The sequence below is a fragment of the Microcaecilia unicolor genome, chromosome 2 (assembly GCF_901765095.1).
Source record: "Microcaecilia unicolor chromosome 2, aMicUni1.1, whole genome shotgun sequence".
NCBI lineage: Eukaryota > Metazoa > Chordata > Amphibia > Gymnophiona > Siphonopidae > Microcaecilia > Microcaecilia unicolor.
In genome coordinates, this window is record NC_044032.1 from 179,116,644 (window position 1) to 179,137,025 (window position 20,382).

At 42.6% G+C, this 20,382-nt stretch overlaps 1 protein-coding gene across 1 annotated transcript in view; it reads left to right on the forward strand.

The window, feature by feature from the left end:
- LOC115463218 (peroxisomal multifunctional enzyme type 2-like) overlaps positions 1–20,382 on the forward strand; it is a gene marked incomplete at its 5' end in the record, with an annotated part of 177,107 nt that overhangs the window by 52,672 nt on the left and 104,053 nt on the right. Inside the window, 2 exon segments of the mRNA XM_030193530.1 lie at positions 2,159–2,250; positions 14,977–15,001. Of these exon segments, the coding sequence (XP_030049390.1) occupies positions 2,159–2,250; positions 14,977–15,001 (117 nt within the window).

The window sequence follows — 20,382 nt, forward strand, 5'->3', positions numbered from 1 at the left end:
ACTCCGAGGTTGCGGGCAGATGAGACGGGGAGGATGAGGGTGTTATCGACTGAGATAGAAAGTGGAGGAAGAGGAGAAGTGGGTTTTGGTGGAAAGACGAGCTCGGTCTTGGACATGTTCAGTTTCAGGTGGCCGTTGGACATCCAGGCAGCGATGTCGGATAAGCAGGCTGATACCTTTGCCTGGGTCTCCGCAGTGATTAAGACAGTGCTTTCAGAACACTTGTAGTGACATAAAGGAGAAAAAAATGTTTTTGTAACTGGAAAACCTTTTCTCCTGTGCCTCCAGACCACTTGATGCAATGCTCATAAGAGGAGGCATGAGGGAGAGTCATCACTAGCCTCCTTTGGCAGCAGCCTGATGTTTTACAACTAATTTTTATGCATCTGTGCTCTTACTTCTGGAGGATGGGGCTAGAGGAAGAGGGACTGTTCAGCTCAGAGCATCCTGAGGAGGGGGGAGTCAGGGTTTAGACTCCTATCTCCTGGATGTTAATGTAGTTTGATCCCTTCACTGACTGCAAAGTCACAAAATAGCATGGTACTGAAATAACAGTGAAGGGACTAATCTGTTTCTTCACCGTTTTGGTTCCATGCTTTACTGACACTTAGACTACAGCCCACTGGGGGATGGAGTAAGACCCTCTCTTTGTTCTGCTGGGCTTTCAGTACAATTTTTCATACCATGGTATTGTTGGTGGAGGGACGACACATTCGGTTCATGCTTCCTTTTTAGGATGATATTGCGTGCAGAAAGGAGGGGAGATTGAGCACCGCTGATCCCTACTTGTTTCTTGGTTTGGTGCAGCATTCTTCAAGGCCCCGATGCTCAAAACTCCAGCGTTGTTCTGAATAATGCCGTAAAAATACACCTGGAACAGCGTAGAAAAATAGCGCCCTAATGTTCAACTCTAATGAGGTGAAAATATAGGCGCACTGATGAGCGTTAGGGAGTTTGGCAGTAGGATTGTACTTTGGCGCAGAAGGATTGTGCATGATGCATGTACAGCAGAGTTCCACGTTAAGCTTGGCTCCTGTGTGCATGCGCCCGGTAAAACCCAAACATGAAGCACATGGTGTCTGTTTTCTGCTGCCCAAATATAAGTGGTTTAAAATTTTTTTTTTCAGCTTGGACACCCATATTTAGATTCAGGAAACAGACACCAGTGTGAACTTTGGGCGTTTAAAATTTTTTTTTTTTTTTTTTTGTTAGCGTGGATGCTTTAAATTTAGATGCAGGAAAGAGAGGTCAATGTGTGGGGCCTGTTGTTTTCTCACAACCAGCACTTAAGGGCTTACATAAGCTTCCTTCTGCTTCCAAAAGCAATCAAAACCGGCAGATTTTGCAGAAAGAATCATGAGAGAAGCACGAGGATCATGGGAAATACTCTTTAAACACTCTAATGCCTGTCCCAACCTGGTGTTCCTTTCTGAGCATTGAGGAGGAATACAAAATTACCTCATTAACAATAGCTTTACTACATTTGCATGCTGTCTTTGCTAAGGCCTGACGCTTGAGTTGTTTGCTGTGCTAGATCCCTCTGAACATTCTGCAAAGGTAAATGCAGGCACTAGTACAGTGCTAATTGGCCTCTAGTACCCGCGTTTACTTTTGAGCACCGAGGCCCTAGTGAGCCAGATAAGCTTAGGTAAGATTTTTCAGCGAGCAGTTATTTTATTTTTTTATTTTTGTTACATTTGTACCCTGCGCTTTCCCACTCATGGCAGGCTCAATGCGGCTTACATGGGACAATGGAGGGTTAAGTGACTTGCCCAGAGTCACAAGGAGCTGCCTGTGCCTGAAGTGGGAATTGAACTCAGTTCCTTAGTTCCCCAGAACCAAAGTCCACCACCCTAACCACTAGTTCCGCTGAATATATTCAACTAAAGTTATCTGGGTAACAGTGTTAAGATAACATTCCTGTTCATTGGCTTACTTAATATTGACCGCAGTATATTTTATAAGTGTGTTCATATATATACTGATATTTTCACACTACAACTCCATGTAAATTGCTGTTGTTCTAATGTCTATATTTTGAACTCTTATTTAGTGGAAAAATTTGAGTTTTTAAAGAAAAGTGTGCTGTCTTAAATAGTTTTGGGGGGAAAATAAAAGTGTCCCTGGATACTTCTCTGATCTCTGTCTGTGTTTTCAGATCTGGTGAATGCTCTGAAGCCAGAGTATGTGTCCCCTCTTGTACTATGGCTTTGCCATGAAAGCTGTCCAGAGAATGGTGGTTTGTTCGAGGTGAGAAATTTTTTTTTTTTTTGTAATGCTGTTACAGCTACTTTCCTCTCTGATGGCTTATGTGATTTATGTAATACTTTCACGGTGTAGAAAACAAATGCAGTGTTACCTGTGTTATGTACCAGAATTCTTCAGTAACTTCTAAAACAAGAGACTGCCACATCTGACTTATTTTGACTATTAGATTTAGTTAAAAGATTTGTTCCCTCCCCCCACCCCACCTCTTCTCCCTTGTGATGTAAGTGCATGGGTGTGAACAGTCATTATCTTCCACTTTTTAGTTTAAATTTAAATTGGCAGCCACAGGTGTAGGGTGACTTAAGTTGGTAGGGCATGAAATGTTTTTCTGCTACCTTGTGGCTCAAAAACAAGAATTTTAAAATGTTCCATTGGAATTACAACTGACCATCATGTTGAGATTTTATATATTAATCATGAAAAAAGGGATTCTATAACATACCCAGACTCACCAGTATGAGTTGGTATAATTTCAACCAATAAATTACCAGAAATTAGCCTTTTACATCCATGTAACCAGGTCAAAGGGATTACTAGAGTATATTCTCCATACAGTATTTTATTTGTTACATTTGTATCCCACATTTTCCCACCTATTTGTAGGCTCAATGTGGCTTATATAGTACCGGAGAGGCGTTTGCAGACTCCGGTGTGAACAAATACAATGTGATGTTGTGGTAAGATAAAGTTCAAGTGGCGTAACCACATTAGGGCATCGTATAACGCAAGTGTTGTGTTATGTCCATTATGTACTTTAGTTTTGTTGTGTTGCAGAGATCAGGCAGTTGTGTTGGATCGGTAGGGTATGCCTTTTTAAACAGGTTAGTTTTTAGTGTTTTCCGGAAGTTTAGGTGATCATACATAATTTTCAGGGCTTTTGGTAATGTGTTCCACAGTTGTGTGCTTATGTAGGAAAAACTGGATGCGTATGTTGATTTGTATTTGAGTCCTTTGTAGCTTGGGTAGTGCAGATTTAGGTATGTTCATGTTGATTCGGATGTGTTTCTATTTGGTAGGTCGATTAAGTCTGTCATGTATCCAGGGGCTTCACCGTAGATGATTTTGTGAACCAGAGTGCAGATTTTGAAAGCAATGCGTTCTTTGAGCGGGAGCCAATGTAGTTTTTTGCGGAGGGGTTGTGCGCTTTCAAATCGCGTTTTTCCGAAGATAAGCCTAGCTGCTGTGTTTTGAGGGGTCTGAAGTTTCTTTAAGGTTTGTTCTTTACATCCCGCATAAATTCCATTGCAGTAGTCTACATGGCTTAGTACCATTAATTGTACCAGGTTGCGAAATGTTTCCCTCGGGAAGAATTGCTTCACACGTTTGAGCTTCCACATTGAGTGAAACATTTTCTTTGTTGTGGATGTCACTTGGCTTTCTAGTGGTTTTTTTTTTTCAAATTATAATAATTACACTATTCAATAAATCTTGAATAAAATACACGAAATATGCAACATCATCATAGGAAAACAATAATACAAAGAGAAATAGAAAAAAAACTCTTATCGACCACAATTTAGGAATTGATCCAAGAAAAAGAAATTAAATTATAAGCTAATATTACAAAGCCTATTCTCTAATTGTTAAACCAAAGACTGCACCATGCTCTGTTGACTTAATTCAAGCTACTATACAGTGTTACATTCAGGATGAAATTTTCACAATTACACTCTTTGCTTAATAAAAAATCCTCTAACTGCTTAGGTTCAAAAAATTGATATTGCTTTGTTTGATACAGTATCCTACAAACACAAGGAAATTTCAATTGAAAATTTGCTCCTAAAGCTACTACCCTAGGACGCTGTAAAAGAAATGTTTCTTCTCTTTTGGGTTTCCCTGGATAAATCCGGGAAAACCCTTACTTTTGAACCTAAAAATAAAGAATTCAAATGTCTCAAGGACAGTCTGAGTACAGTATCTCTATCTAATTCTAATGCAAATATCACTAACAAAGTAGTTCTTTGTGTGACAACCTCCAGAGATGATTCCAGGAACTCAGTCAAGTTCATTACACCTTGGCTCTCTAGTGTTAAGTTGCGGTCCATTGTAACGTTGAGGATTTTCAGGCTGTCTGAGATAGGGAGGGTGTAATCTGGGGTGTTGATAATTGTGGGGTTGTCCGCGCTGTGTTGGGATGAGAGGATGAGACAGTGTGTGTTTTCTTTGTTGAGTTTTAGTTGGAATGCATTAGCCCAAGAGTCCATGATGTTCAGGCTGAGCTTAATTTCGTTGGTGATTTCTGTCAGGTTAGATTTGTAAGGAATGTATATTGTGACATCGTCTGCATAGATGAAAGGGTTAAAGCCTTGGTTGGATAAGGACTTGGCTAGTGGGGTCATCATTAGGTTAAAGAGGATCGGTGATAGCGGTGATCCTTGTGGTACTCCGCTGTCTGCTTTCCACGGTGATGATATGTTTGAGTTTGATTTTACTTGATATGTTCTTGTGGTTAGGAAACCCTTGATCCAACTAACCACCGATCCCAAACTTATCTAGTAACCTTATTAATATATTATGGTTTACCATGTCGAATGCACTAGACATGCCGAATTGGAGGAGGAGGAGGAGGATGTTTTTCCCTATTGCTATTTCCTGCTTGAATTTGGCTAGAAGAGTGAGTAGTACTGTTTCTGTGCTGTGGAGGGGGCGAAAACCTGACACTGATTCTTGTAATATTGAGAATTTGTTTATATAGTCTGTAAGTTGTTTGGCTACCATGCTTTCAATCAGTTTGACTAACAATGGGATGGATGCTACTGGACGGTAGTTGGTGATTTCATTTGATTTTTTCTTGGAGTCTTTTGGTATCGGGTTGAGTAGGATGTTGCCATATTCCTTGGGGAAGAGACCTTGCCAAAGCATTTAGGTGGGATGTGAGGTTTGCTATGAAGCGGTCAGGGGTGGATTTCATTAGGTAGTTGGGGCAGGTATCTAGTTTGCTGTGAGTGTCGGAGAACCTGCTGATCGCCTGTGTAACTGTATTGACGGTAAGTTGGGTAAAGTTTATCCAGGTTCGGTCTGCCGGATATTCTCCAGTGGTTGGGTCCAGCTCATTAAGGAAGTTTTCAATGTCGTTGTTATGAGGTAGCTTGTTGCGTAGCTTTACAATTTTTTCATTGAAATACAAGTTTATCTGCAGATGGGATGTCTGTATGCATTGTAGTGACCAAGTTGGTGTCTAGGGCTTTGTTCTTGAGTTGGTATAATTTCTTTGTGTCTTTGTAATCTGTCCCTATTTTAGTTTTATAGTATGATCTTTTGGTCTGTCTTATCAAGTATAGCTAGATGTGTATATTTTCAGTCATTTATAAATGCCTTTGCTCATACCACAAGTAGTTAAATGTGCAGATTAAATCATTTTATAGTGTCCTGTGAACCACCTTCATGTCCAAAACAAATGGAACAAGTAACCAAACTTTAATATACAGTGGTGGAAATAAGTATTTGATCCCTTGCTGATTTTGTAAGTTTGCCCACTGACAAAGACATGAGCAGCCCATAATTGAAGGGTAGGTTATTGGTAACAGTGAGAGATAGCACATCACAAATTAAATCCAGAAAATCACATTGTGGAAAGTATATGAATTTATTTGCATTCTGCAGAGGGAAATAAGTATTTGATCCCCCACCAACCAGTAAGAGATCTGGCCCCTACAGACCAGGTAGATGCTCCAAATCAACTCGTTACCTGCATGACAGACAGCTGTCGGCAATGGTCACCTGTATGAAAGACACCTGTCCACAGACTCAGTGAATCAGTCAGACTCTAACCTCTACAAAATGGCCAAGAGCAAGGAGCTGTCTAAGGATGTCAGGGACAAGATCATACACCTGCACAAGGCTGGAATGGGCTACAAAACCATCAGTAAGACGCTGGGCGAGAAGGAGACAACTGTTGGTGCCATAGTAAGAAAATGGAAGAAGTACAAAATGACTGTCAATCGACAAAGATCTGGGGCTCCACGCAAAATCTCACCTCGTGGGGTATCCTTGATCATGAGGAAGGTTAGAAATCAGCCTACAACTACAAGGGGGGAACTTGTCAATGATCTCAAGGCAGCTGGGACCACTGTCACCACGAAAACCATTGGTAACACATTACGACATAACGGATTGCAATCCTGCAGTGCCCGCAAGGTCCCCCTGCTCCGGAAGGCACATGTGACGGCCCGTCTGAAGTTTGCCAGTGAACACCTGGATGATGCCGAGAGTGATTGGGAGAAGGTGCTGTGGTCAGATGAGACAAAAATTGAGCTCTTTGGCATGAACTCAACTCGCCGTGTTTGGAGGAAGAGAAATGCTGCCTATGACCCAAAGAACACCGCCCCCACTGTCAAGCATGGAGGTGGAAATGTTATGTTTTGGGGGTGTTTCTCTGCTAAGGGCACAGGACTACTTCACCGCATCAATGGGAGAATGGATGGGGCCATGTACCGTACAATTCTGAGTGCCAACCTCCTTCCCTCCGCCAGGGCCTTAAAAATGGGTCGTGGCTGGGTCTTCCAGCACGACAATGACCCAAAACATACAGCCAAGGCAACAAAGGAGTGGCTCAGGAAGAAGCACATTAGGGTCATGGAGTGGCCTAGCCAGTCACCAGACCTTAATCCCATTGAAAACTTATGGAGGGAGCTGAAGCTGCGAGTTGCCAAGCGACAGCCCAGAACTCTTAATGATTTAGAGATGATCTGCAAAGAGGAGTGGACCAAAATTCCTCCTGACATGTGTGCAAACCTCATCATCAACTACAGAAGACGTCTGACCGCTGTGCTTGCCAACAAGGGTTTTGCCACCAAGTATTAGGTCTTGTTTGCCAGAGGGATTAAATACTTATTTCCCTCTGCAGAATGCAAATAAATTCATATACTTTCCACAATGTGATTTTCCGGATTTAATTTGTGATGTGCTATCTCTCACTGTTACCAATAACCTACCCTTCAATTATGGGCTGCTCATGTCTTTGTCAGTGGGCAAACTTACAAAATCAGCAAGGGATCAAATACTTATTTCCACCACTGTATACAAACACAGAATCAACTTTATGTACTCTATAGCAGATCCATGAAAGACTCTTATGGATCTTTAGCAGCATTTTTCCAGCTGTTTTGTACTGTGCATCATGATGTTAGCATGTAATCAAAAGTGAAAGAAATATCATATGGAAATGAATTCAAATGGTACATTTAAATTTTACCATTATTTACCAATCTAACTCTTAAACCATATATTCAGCACAGTTTCTTGTGCAACAAAACTGTGTCAGTATCAACTCCTCCCCCACTCCCCTTCCCTTCCCATTTTTCCTGCCCAACGCAGCACATCTCTTCATTTATAGTCTTAACTAATAGTTATTCTAATTAGGATAACAGGAGGGGAGTTTTCATTAGAGTTTTAATTACATTTTAATTACTTTCTGTGAAGCAAACACTAAATAAATCACACAATATACCATATAATCTTTAAGTTCTTTATATTAATCTAATATCCATAGGGTTGAGAGAGTGGACTAAGGGAAGAGGGGGTGGAGGAGAGCTGGTTGCAAATTCAATTTTTTGAATTGGTTGAGACGATGGTGCAAGGATGAGGGATTTAGATTTGTTAGGAACTCTGAAAGGGTGGACTCCACCTTAACCAGGATGGAATCAGGCTGCTGGTGTTAAGTTTTAAAAAAAGAAAGAGAGAGCAGCTTTTAAACTAAAATGGGGGTGGGGGGGGGGGGGTAGCAGACAGTCGACCAGGAGCGCATGGTTCGGTGTGGAGTATCCTCAAAGCATACTATTTAAATAGGACATCTAGGGAATCCCAATCGAGAGGATTCAATAATGAAAGAAAGCTTAGGAGTGTTTAGTGGGCGGACAGAGTAAAGGTTGCAAGTTATCCCCGTCAACTTCAAAGCAGCTTGTAGATGCTAGGAAAAGACACAGTTTGAAGTGTCTATGTACAAATGCTAGAAACCTAAAAAATAAATTGGGGAATTGGAGTATATAGCAGTAAATGAAGAGGCGGATATAATAGGCATCTTGGAGACCTGGTGGAACGAGGACAATCAGTGGGACACTTGTGTTACCAAGGTACAAATTATATGGCAATGATGGAGGGGGGGTGCGCTATATGTTAGAGGGAATTGAGTCAAATAAAATAAATATTCTACATGAAACAGCAGCGTGGAATCCTTGTGGATAGAAATTCCATGTGTGAAAGGAAAGAGGATAGAAATTCCATGTGTGAAGGTTATCAATAGAAATCAAACAGAATAAAACATGGAAAAGAAAATAAGATTATACCTTTTTTTATTGGACATAAATTAATACATTTCTTGATTAGCTTTCGAAGGTTGCCCTTCTTCGTCAGATCGGAAATAATTTCTGATCTGACGAAGAAGGGCAACCTTCGAAAGCTAATCAAGAAATGTATTAAGTTATGTCCAATAAAAAAGGTATCATCTTATTTTCTTTTCCATGTTTTATTTTGTTTGATTTCTATTGATAACCTTAAGAGTGGACTAACATGGCTACCACACTCATGTGTGAAGGGAAAGAGTATACTGATAGTGCTGTACTATGGTCCTCCAGGACAGAATGAACAGATGGATGAATAAATGTTTACAGAAATTAGGAAAGCTGTCAGATTGGGCAACATTATAATAATGGGTGATTTCAATAACCCCAATATTGAATGGTACACAAAATACTACTAAACATCCTAGAATACTTCGGGATCGGGGGAAGCGTACTTAGTTGGATCAAGGGCTTCCTAACCGTAAGAACATACCAAGTGATATCAAATTCGAGCACATCATCACCATGGAAACCAGAATGTGGAGTACCCCAGGGATCACCGCTTTCACCGACCCTTTTCAACCTAATGATGTCACCTCTAGCCAAATCTCTATCTATCCATGGCCTCAACCCTTACATCTACGCAGACAATGTCACGATTTACATCCCATTCAAACACGATCTAACTGAAATCACAAATGAAATCAAACACAGTCTCCAAATCATGAATTCATGGGCGGATGCATTTCAATTAAAACTCAACGCAGAAAAAACACAGTGTCTCATCCTCTTGTCACAATACAACACGAACAAACCCACCACCATAAACACCCCAGACTACACCCTCCCTGTTTCAGATAGCCTGCAAATCCTCGGAGTCACAATCGACTGAAATCTCACACTAGAAAGCCAAGCGAAAAATACAACAAAGAAAATGTTCCACTCAATGTGGAAACTCAAGAGTAAAACCCTTCTTCCCAAGGGAAATATTCCGCCGCCTGATACAATCAATGGTGCTAAGCCACCCAGACTACTGCAATGCAATCTATGCCGGATGCAAAGAACAAATCATTAAGAAACTCCAAACCGTCCAAAACACTGCAGCCAGACTCATATTTGGAAAAATGAAATATGAAAACGCCAAACCCCTAAGAGAAAAGCTACATTGGCTCCCACTTAAAGAACGTATTGCGTTCAAAATCTGTACCCTGGTTCATAAAATTATTCACGGCGAGGCCCTGGTATATATGACAAACCTCGAAGACTTACCAACCAGAAACGCAAAAAGATCAGCATGCACGTTCCTGAATCTTCACTACCCTAGCTGTAAAGGACTAAAATATAAATCAACATATGCATCCAGCTTCTCCTACATAAGCGCGCAACTATGGAATGCCCTACCGACTGCTATCAAAACAATACACGACCTAACAAACTTCCGAAAGTTATTAAAAACCAATTTGTTCGAAAAGGCATACCACAATGATCCATCCTAAATACCAGACAATGAAACCCATACCAGAACGGGACAAAACCGAACTCTTGACACTGGATTGTTTAACTGTACTCTGGCACCAATGAACTTTATCGTTATACCACTCTACTTCTCGTTCCAGAAACAAACTCTCTACACTTGATTGCGTAACTTTCCCTGTCACTCATGAACTCTATAGGAATACCACTCTTTCTCATGCCAGAAATGAACTCGCTACACTTGATTGCTTAATCTACTCTGTCACTTAAGAACCATTTTGTATTTCTCAATCCGGAAATGGCAATCGCCATTACGGCATTATGTAAGCCACATTGAGCCTGCAAATAGGTTGGAAAATGTGGGATACAAATGCAACAAATAAATAAATGCTATATCAGGGAGCAAGGGAGGTAAAATGCTTAGATGTAATAAATGAGTGCTTCTTGGAGCAACTGATCCAAAAACTGACAAGAAGGGGAGCTATTTTAGATCTAGTCCTTAGTGGAATTCAGGGCGTGGTATGAGAGGTAATGGTGTTGGATCCACTGAGAATCCATGACATAACCTGATCATATTTGAGCTGATCTTTGAAGTGAAGTCACTAAAGAAATCTGCTGTAGCAGCATTTAAGTTTTGAAAGGGTGACTATAACAAAATGAGGAAAATGGTTAAAAAGAAGCTGAAAAATTCAGCCACAAAAATTAGGACTTTAAATAGGGTATGGACATTGTTTAAAAATACCTTCGTGGAAGCCCAGACCAGATGTATTCCATGTATTGACAAAAGTGGAAAGAAGAGCAAATGGCAGCCAGTGTGGTTAAAAGGTGAAGTGAAAGAGGCTATTAGAGCCAAAAGAGCATTCTTCAAAGAATGGAAAAAGGATCCGAATGAACAAAATAAGAAGCAACATACACAGTGTCAAGCTAGATGCCAAACACTGATAAAGAAGGCTAAAAGAGAATACGAAGAAAAACTTACGTTGAGACAAAAATTCAAAGTAACACCTTTTTCAGGTACATCAGAAGCAGAAAGCCTGTGAAAGAATCCATGGGACCGTTAGATCATGAAGGAACAAAAAGGTTCTTAAGCAGGGTATATGACTTTTCGGCATCACCGTTCATGTGCTGCAATTTGCTCTTCTCCATTTGGGCACCTAGATGGTGCTGTCTAAAAGTTTGGCTCAATTCACTCACCTCCTGCAGAGTCTGGAGGTGGTGGAGGAACTGATGATGTTAATTATACTGGTAGACATGACTTGGGGGTCTAGAGTACTTTTCTATAGCAGAGACACCTAAGAGCAATATTTTGGTTGCCCAAAAGTCAAGTGTTCCACCACTGCAGGAAAGGAGTGAACTGAGCCAAACTTTTAGACACCATCATTTGGGCACCCAGAAGTATGGGTTCCCAAAACATTGCTCTTAGGTGCCTCTGCTATAGAAAAGTAATATAGAACACAAGTTATGTCTACAAATACAATTAATGTGAAAGGTTAAAATTTCCTCTTACTGAGTTCTACCACCTCCGGTGCTGCAGAGTGAATCGAGCTGGACTCTTAGACCCCCAACATTTGGGCACCCAGATAGAGAAGAGCAAATTGCAACACCTGAATGGTGGTGCCCAAAAGTCATGCACCCTGCTTATGAACCTCCAACAATATCTGTGCAGTTAATTGTACTTTAATTATATTGAAAGACATGATTTGGGGTTCTGTAGTACTTTCCTGTAGCAGGGGCAGCTAACAGCAGTGTGTTTTGGGAAGTGCCCAGAAGTCACGAGTTGCACCACTGCAGGAAGGGAATGAATTGAGCCAGAAGTTTAGACACCGCCATTTGGACACCCAAAAGTATAGGTGCCCAAACGGCAGCCCACACAAAAGTCACACATCCAGTAGAACAAGGCTTCTTCTGTAACAAGATGCTACCTGTATCTATGGAATCCCTTGGTGTTCAAACAGCTGACATTTTGACCACGTAGACTGCAAGGAAGATGGAAGAGGTGGTGACCCTGCTACAGCAGTTTTTTCCTTGGAAATAGCATTAGTGCTGAGCTGAGGGAGCAGCAGCCAGGAAAGTAGATATCTGAGCCATGGAGGTCAGTGAGAGTTCTCTGTTAGTGTGGCTGCATGGTTCACTTGTCATCAGATCTTTGAACTGCCTGGTGATCCTATGCATCCCTATCACCAAGATGATGACATATTAGTGCCAGGCTAGTCCATGGGAAGAAACCGCTATAAGTTGGAGATAGCATCTTTGGGAGTGCATGGCATCTTTTCAAAGTTGGTGGTGTGAATGTACCACCATATGCTACTGATGCTGTACCCATGTCTTGCGCATCCCACACGTTCAGGTATGAAGATTCAGCTCCAGTTACACTTGGTCAAAAACACAGACTTGCTCACTCCTAGGTTGTGTGTGTGTGTGTGGGGGGGGGGGGGGGGTGTTCCTCCACTGTTTTCTTTTGTGGTGCATTTGACAATGCTGCAAGTGATTGTGTAGACACAGATGTGCCTCCCTTGCAACTATAGGCTATCAATAAGGTAGAATGATGGAAACAGGAAGATCTGACCATAAGACAAGGGACCAAAAGTCACAATTTCTTCCATCCTTGTAATTCCCTGCAGGTGCTGAGTAATGCCTTCTTTCTCTTCTAAATTTTTCTTCCCCTTTTTGTACTTCCACCACTGTTTTCTCTTTCCTCTTCTTCCCTCTGTACTGTTTCTCTCCTTTTCTTTCTCTCTCTCTCTCTCTCTTCATGTTGTGATGCAGTTGGATACTGGCTGATGTCACAATGTAAGCAGGACATGGAGAGGCCAGCAAAAGTTTCTTTAAAATACTGCTTTTCCTGCCTACTGCTGATGAACATGGGAGCTGGTAGAGGGGAGCAGCGCTTGTGATACTGGCAAGTCATTCCCCAGTATTTTAATTTGTAGTTACTATTGGAAAGCAGGAATCTTTCCACTGTGAAACACGTTTTCCCTGTATAAACCTCAGGACAGTACTAATTTATACTCGTGATTTTTAGGTTTAAGTATGATCTGGTACGTTGCCATGTATGGACACTGCATTTGCTCTGTTGATTTTATAAGATATGGCATTGGCTTTTAGAAAGAAAACGTTGTGAATTAACTCCTCACAAATGTAATTGTTGAGTAGAGATGCAGTTGGGAATATGGTACTGTGTATTGCTTTGGTATGTTGAGGTATTTGGGGCCTTTCTTGCTAAAGCATATTAAGTAATTAATATGGGAATTAGCATGTACTGTTTAGTGCATGTCTGTGCTACCAGTTAACGCATTGGCTTGATACTGAGGGTAATTATATAATTGGTTGCCTAGACTGAGAAGGCAAGAAGGTACCTATTGGTAGCCATTTTATAGACATGTAGGTTCCTATGTGTCTTCGTAAAATACGAGCATGAATCCTACAGAAATAGTGCCTTAAGTGAAGCTGACGACTCTTAGTGCGCAGAAGCAGATATGAATGTTTGTGATTATTTTATATAGTACAAGCATAAATAGTGACTCCCCCTGCGCTGTTCCCAAAACCTGCCTACACCTTGGTTGTGTAAAAGTACGAGTGTTCCAGTCATTGCATGTAGTTTTATGCAAAGGTTAACTTTTAAGAGACATTCGCCCAACGCATAATTAAACTCTGGAATTCGTTGCCGGAGAATGTGGTGAAAGCGATTAACTTAGCAGAGTTTAAAAAGGGGTTAGATGGTTTCCTAAAGGACAAGTCCATAAACCACTACTAAATGGACTTGGGAAAAATCCAGGAATAACGTATAGAATGTTTGTATGTTTGGGAAGCTTGCCAGGTGCCCTTGGCCTGGATTGGCCACTGTCGTGGACAGGATGCTGGGCTCGATGGACCCTTGGTCTTTCCCAGTGTGGCATTACTTATGTACTTATTTTACATGCATATATTGTTGCGTATAAAATTATTTCTCGTACCATGCGTAAGTAGAGGAGTGTGGTAGCCGTGTTAGTCCACTCTTAAGGTTATCAATAGAAATCAAACAAAATAAAACATGGAAAAGAAAATAAGATGATACCTTTTTTATTGGACATAACTTAATACATTTCTTGATTACCTTTCGAAGGTTGCTCTTCTTCCTCAGATCGGAAATAAGCAAATGTGCTAGCTGACAGTGTATATAAGTGAAAACATTCAAGCATTACTATGACAGTCTGACAGGGTGGGAGGATGGGGGTGGGTCGGAGGTATGCATGGGGAAATCGTACCATGCGCTAATTCCTATATTAACAAACATGGAATAGGGTGTGGAATTGACCAGGGCTTTGGTACGCTGGTGAATGTTAAGTACATAAGTAATGCCACACTGGGAAAAGATCAAGGGTCCATGAGCCCAGCATCCTGTCAGATCAGCTGTTAACTGTTAAAGCAGCCGAAAACTCCACCTACTGCTCCAGGTTAAGTGCATCTCTGTTATCTGCAATGTAGTTAATGCTCAGTAAGTGTATTGTCTCTGTGTTAATAGTATGGGAAAATGTTAAGCACACTAGTATCAGTTAAGATAGAGGCTTTGCACTTATCACTCTTTGATTTTGGCTCTTAATGCATGATAACTGCAGCATTTTAATATAGCTTAGTAAAAGGGGTCCCTGATGCATAATTATTGGATTGACTAACCACCTTTCAGCATAAGCAAGTAGAGAAGCATTAGTGATACGGCTTGAAAATTGCCCCCTGTAGATTAACTTGAACTATGTGAAATTTCCAAAATATGTGAGTGTGGTACCTTTATATGAATCAGGAAGAATAAAATCCTTTTTTTGTCAATCTAATCTGAGAATGTATGAATTTTTTTTTAAGATGGTAAAGTGAGGATATGTTAACAAACCAAACTTCCATATGCTGATGTACTTTGGATGTTGCATGTACAATGGTCAATATTCCTGCTAATTTAATAAAAACATTTTTCTCTCTTTGATAGGTGGGAGCAGGATGGATTGGAAAATGTGAGTACCTTTCATAGCAGCAATATTTTACAATTGCTTTCTGCCTCTTCTCTCTTACTCTCCCTTCCCTTCTGCTTTTTTTCTTCCTGCTCCTCTCTCTTCTAATTGTACTGTTTCTAAGCCCAGCAAAGCCTTCAGATTTCTTGATTCCGGACTCAGGATATGTGAGCTTTTTAACCATGCATAACCTTTCTGTATCGTTTCTTTTCTTTCATTTTATGGGCCTCGATAACTTGAAGCATTATTCTCTAGGCTGTGCCAGACAACTTTAGCATCTTAAAGTTGTAATGTGTCTCCTCATTTCTGCCATGTAAAACTGTATCTCTTTGACTCCCCTAGATCCAGATAAGGTATGCAAAATCGTTTCGCAGTCTTTTTCTCTTTAGATTTTTTTTTTTATAGTACTTTACAGCACCTAGGGTTCTGTGATGTCTTAAGTGCATCCTGTTTGAGAGTGATTTTATTGCAACTTTGAACATTAGAAAGATGCAGCATATTTCAAAACCAATCCAAAACAAATACAGAAAGAAGAAAATAAATCCTCTATGCATGTGACAACCTCACATCCGGGGAAGGGGAAGAACAAAGAAGAAATAAACATATCAAATATCCTAGAAGTGTCAGATCAGCTGCGATAGTCCTCCTATAGAACCATTACCAACATCTTCTCCCACTTTGAAGCAACTTTATCAGTTTTCTCTCAGAAGATGATCAAATTACTGTAAGGCAGTGGCGTAGGAATGGGGGGGGCAGGGGGGCAGTCCGCCCCCGGTGCACGCGCTCGGGGGGTGCCGACCCCGCTGGTTCCCTGCTCTCTCTGCCCCGGAACAGGTTACTTCCTGTTCCGGGGCAGAGAGAGCAGGGAACCAGAGGGGCCGACGCAGCTCCGAGTGACGTGCACTCGGGGCGGATCGGCCCTCCCGCAGGTAAGAGTGCGGTCCGGGGGGGGGAGGGGGGTGCCGTGCTGCACCAGGGGGGGGGTGCGCAGCGGCGACCCGCCCCGGGTGCCATTAACCCTCACTACGGCACTACTGTAAGGGGTCAAAAATAGTGTTCTTGTTGCCCTGATAGCTAAGAAGGCACTTGCAGGGATTTTTGTTTTCTTATATTTATTTTTAAGTTCTGTCTGCTGCAAGGATTTGTGATGTCTTCTGCAGGAATAATTTCCTGTGCAGCTGAGCGGCCTTAGCCACATCTGGAAATAGGTGCACTTTTTGCCCACGAAACAAAGCATATTTAATGTAAACTTTAAAACCGAAGACCCTTGCGAACCTCATTGTAGAATGATGCTAGTAATGTGGCATGAGTACATATATTCTCATATTCAGCCTTTAAGAAAACAGACAGATTCATGCTGGCTATTGTGGTGACAGAATCCATCTCTTTTCTCCTCTGGCCGTTACATGGCTGCCACTTAGGGGTAATATAACAGTGTGCCTATTTGGCACATATTCTATGAAGGAAAGTAGGTGCCTACCTTCCTATATAGAATGCTGGCGTAACAGGTATAAACACGTTCCTAGGAGCTATAAATGCCTATTTTTCGGGTGATATGCATATAACTTATGGTATATAAATGTGTGCCCTGCCCATGTATGTGCCCACCTACAAATTATTCATTGTGACAGGGGTGTGTGTGTAGTTAGAGAATAGCACTTAGGCAGTGTGTTGGCCTTTACACATGTATATGTGCCCTTAAATGCATACTGTATACATAGGAGCCAACTTTTTAAAATGATTGGGGGTGCTCAACATGTCACAAGTCCATATAAAGGAAATTAAAGCATGGTGGTTTGTGAACACAACTGGCCAGTCTGTCTGTCTTTAAATGAAGAGCACAGCAGGGAGGACTTATGGGTAAAAGAAATGCTAGGGATAGCACTGTTGATCCCACCAGTCTCTCTTCCTCCCCACAGTTTACCATCCTACCCTCAGCTCATCCGCACCATACTCATTCTGTGTCTTCCAGTCCACCCTGACTCATCTATACAACCCATTTTCTCTTCCTCCCAGCCAGTCCTCAATAGTCCCTCTTCCCTACCTAACCTGTGCACACCATAGACCATCCTCACTTATTTCTCAGTCCCTCCCCACCTTAATGCTTTCTTCCTCTTATCTTATGTTTTCCCTCACGTCTTTCGGCTAGTGCAGTTTGAATTTTGTTTTGGGTAGGGTGCTTAATACCCCCCATTAGAAGTGTAGTCGGGTTGAGGGCGGAGGGAGGAGAGCGGACAACTGACGGCGATGGCGCTTAATTTAAACACGACAGATTGTGTCAAAAATAGGCACCGGTGCCATCAGAAGTCCATTTGGGAGAGTGGCCGCTCCCCTGGTGACCCACCTAGTTATGCCTCTGCACCCCCAAATCTACTCCGCTCCCCCATTCTACTCTTCTCTTCTCTCTACTTCCTACTAACCTGACCTGCCTTGCCTTCTATTAATTCCTCCCCCCATTAGGTTCCATCACTCCACCTTGGTTAGTGCCTCTCCCCTGTATGCTAGGCTCACCCATCCCTCATACCTCCTAAGCAGATTCAGCTCAGATTTCAAATTTTTTATCCCCACACTTCCCAGAGCCCCAGACACTATTCATATCTGAAACTCAGACTGAAACACAATAGCAGTTCCATATCCTGAAAGGCCCTATGAGCTGCTCTACCACCTGTATGCACAAACCTTGGAAGCGCAGCAATCACTTGTTTCACTTCCGCCAGGACCACATTTGCATGTGGTGCTTCCAGGCCCCCCCCCCCTCACTGAAAACCCCAAAGATCACATGTTGAGCAGGAAATCAGTGAACCCAAAGACCTGCCAGCCCACCTGATAAAGCTCTAGTAGTCAGAGTAAGTGGGTTGGCTTGGGGAACTGAGTTAGCACTTTCTCTAGTGCCTTTTGCAAAAATGGAAATGTATTTATTTTATTTATTAGGATTTATTTACCGCCTTTTTGAAGGAATTCACTCAAGGCGTTGTACAGTAAGAATAGAATGGCCCTTCATTTGGTGGTAACAGCTTTGGAACAATGCCTCCTCCTTTTATTGGTGGTGACTCTAGCAGAACATCCCTCTTTTTTTTTTTTTCTCCCTTTTCCAAACATCTGCTTCTTTTTCCCCCATTCTCTTCCCAGCACCATTATCACCATTACAGCGCTGCGTACGTCTGGTAGCGCTATACAAATGATAAGTAATAGTAGTAGTATCTCTCTACTTTCCTCTTTCTCTGGCCCACATGATATGGAAGGATATGGGGGTGGCACATCACTATAGCAGTACCCCCTCATTCATGGTGCCCTGCACAGCCACACAGGTCACACACCCCAAAAGCTAGCCTGAGCCAAGTCAGAAGTTGAGCAGCAGAGTTGTGCTGAGAGTGAGAACAGAAAGCCAGGGCTTGGTAACTGAGCCAAGAAGGAAACCAAACCAAGACTCACATATAGTTTGAGGGCAGTGAAACCCTTATCCCCTTCCAAACTCCACCCATCTCTTGTATAACCTTTTTTTCTTCGGGATGATACAGCATAATGAGCCCACTTAGTCTAACACCACTGTCTCCTATAAGATGTAACGAGGGGATGACTGTTTTATTTTTTGTGAAAAAAGGGAAATGGTGTCAGTCTCTATTTCCTTTTCAATTTGAAACTCAATCTTAGGTCTGTACATTTCAGTGCTGCCGCAGAGAAGCAATTTTAAAGATATTTTTCAGACCATAGCATCAAATACTGGCACGATCCCCTCCTACTCCCCCATGTCCTTCCAATAAAATAACATATTATTTCTGGTTACTACAGGGCTGGAGGAGAAGACAATAGCTGTATTTTGCCCTACTCTTGATCCAGCTGGCACAGAAATCTTAACTAAAACTGTGTGTCTGTAGTTTAACTTCAGTCCTCGGTCTGTATTTGTTTTTCTTTCTGTCCCCATGTCCTTTTTTTAAAAGGATTCTCTTCTGGCCTTCCTCCACTTAATCATAATTTCTTTCCTCTATGTAAATTTGTTTCTACAGCTTCTCTCATCTCACTTTCTTGTAGTTTTACTCCCTCCTGCCACTGCTCACCCTTTTCTTATCTTCATGTCTGCTCTCTTCACCATGACCTCCCCCTTTCCCTCAGCAACTCTCTGTCTCTTTCAGCTCCTCTTCTGTCTGCAGCTTGTGTCCCCCTGCCTGTTCTTCTTCTGTCTCCCAGTTCGCCGCCTTCTGCTAGCAACCTTCTCCCACAAAGCCCATGGGCTTCCTGATGGGCTGATGATCAGAAGCAAACGCAGTCACTAGAAGCTGTTATCGCCATACTAGCGCCTGCGTTTTCTACTGCTGCATGATTAGAGCCCCCGAGTGCATGAAATAATGCGCTCGCGGGTTCTGAATGCAACTAGCATGCAAAACAGGGTTCTTAGCACAAATAGCATTCAAATGCATGCAAAACCTATTCCTCCCCAGTGATCAGCGACCAGTGTGCCAAGCATTGGCTCGCTGGCCGTGGCAAACTCTACGCCAGCTTGGAGCAGGCGTTAGGGTTTGCAGACTGTTGGGGAGGAATGGTGAGCCCTGTTCAGCATGCATTTGCATGCTAGCAGGACCCCATTCCCCCCCCCCCCCCCCCCCCCCCCGGCGACACGGGGGCTGGAGGTCAGGCAGACCTCCGGTCCCCCCTCAGCCTCCCCTAGCATCCCCTCAGATGTCCCTGGTGGCCCAGCGGGCTGAGGGTCAATCCCCCTCCACCTGGTGGTTTAGTAGCCCTTCTCCACCCCCCTACCTTTAGTTGGAGGAGGGAGGTGGCTTCCCTCCTCTTCCATTGGCGCTGCCTCAAAAATGGCGGCGCCCAACTCTGCCCAGTGTATCCTGGGATGCACTTGGTAGGGCTTCACACCATATAAGGGAGTCCCTTCTCTCTGAAGTGCGGGAGGATTGTGCTTGAGCACATACTTCTGCACTTGTTTAACAGGTCTGGGCTGTCAAAAGCCCTGACCTGGCAAACATAGGAGGTGCTTGGGGTCTGGGACCACCAGACCCCAAGTACCCCCTCCCCAAGCCAAGTGAAATGGGGGTTGGCGGTCCGGCAGTCCTCCGGTCTCCCCGATCCCCCCCCCCCCCTCCAACCACCCCGGATCTACAGCCTCCCAACCTCCTAACATCCCCTCAGATGTCCCTGTACTACAAATCCCACACTGCTTTGGGATGTAAGTTCAAAACCAAGGCTGTCCCCAAATCTCTAGCATGGAACTGGGTAACTTCACATCTCTGCTGATATAGGTATTACTTTTGCAACATAGGTAAAATTATCATGCCAATAGTTATCTGAATTTGTCTATTCTTTTTGTCAGTCTGTCTGCTGCACTTCCCGTCTCCATTGGCAGCTTCTAGGATACAGCATTTCCCTCTTTCCCC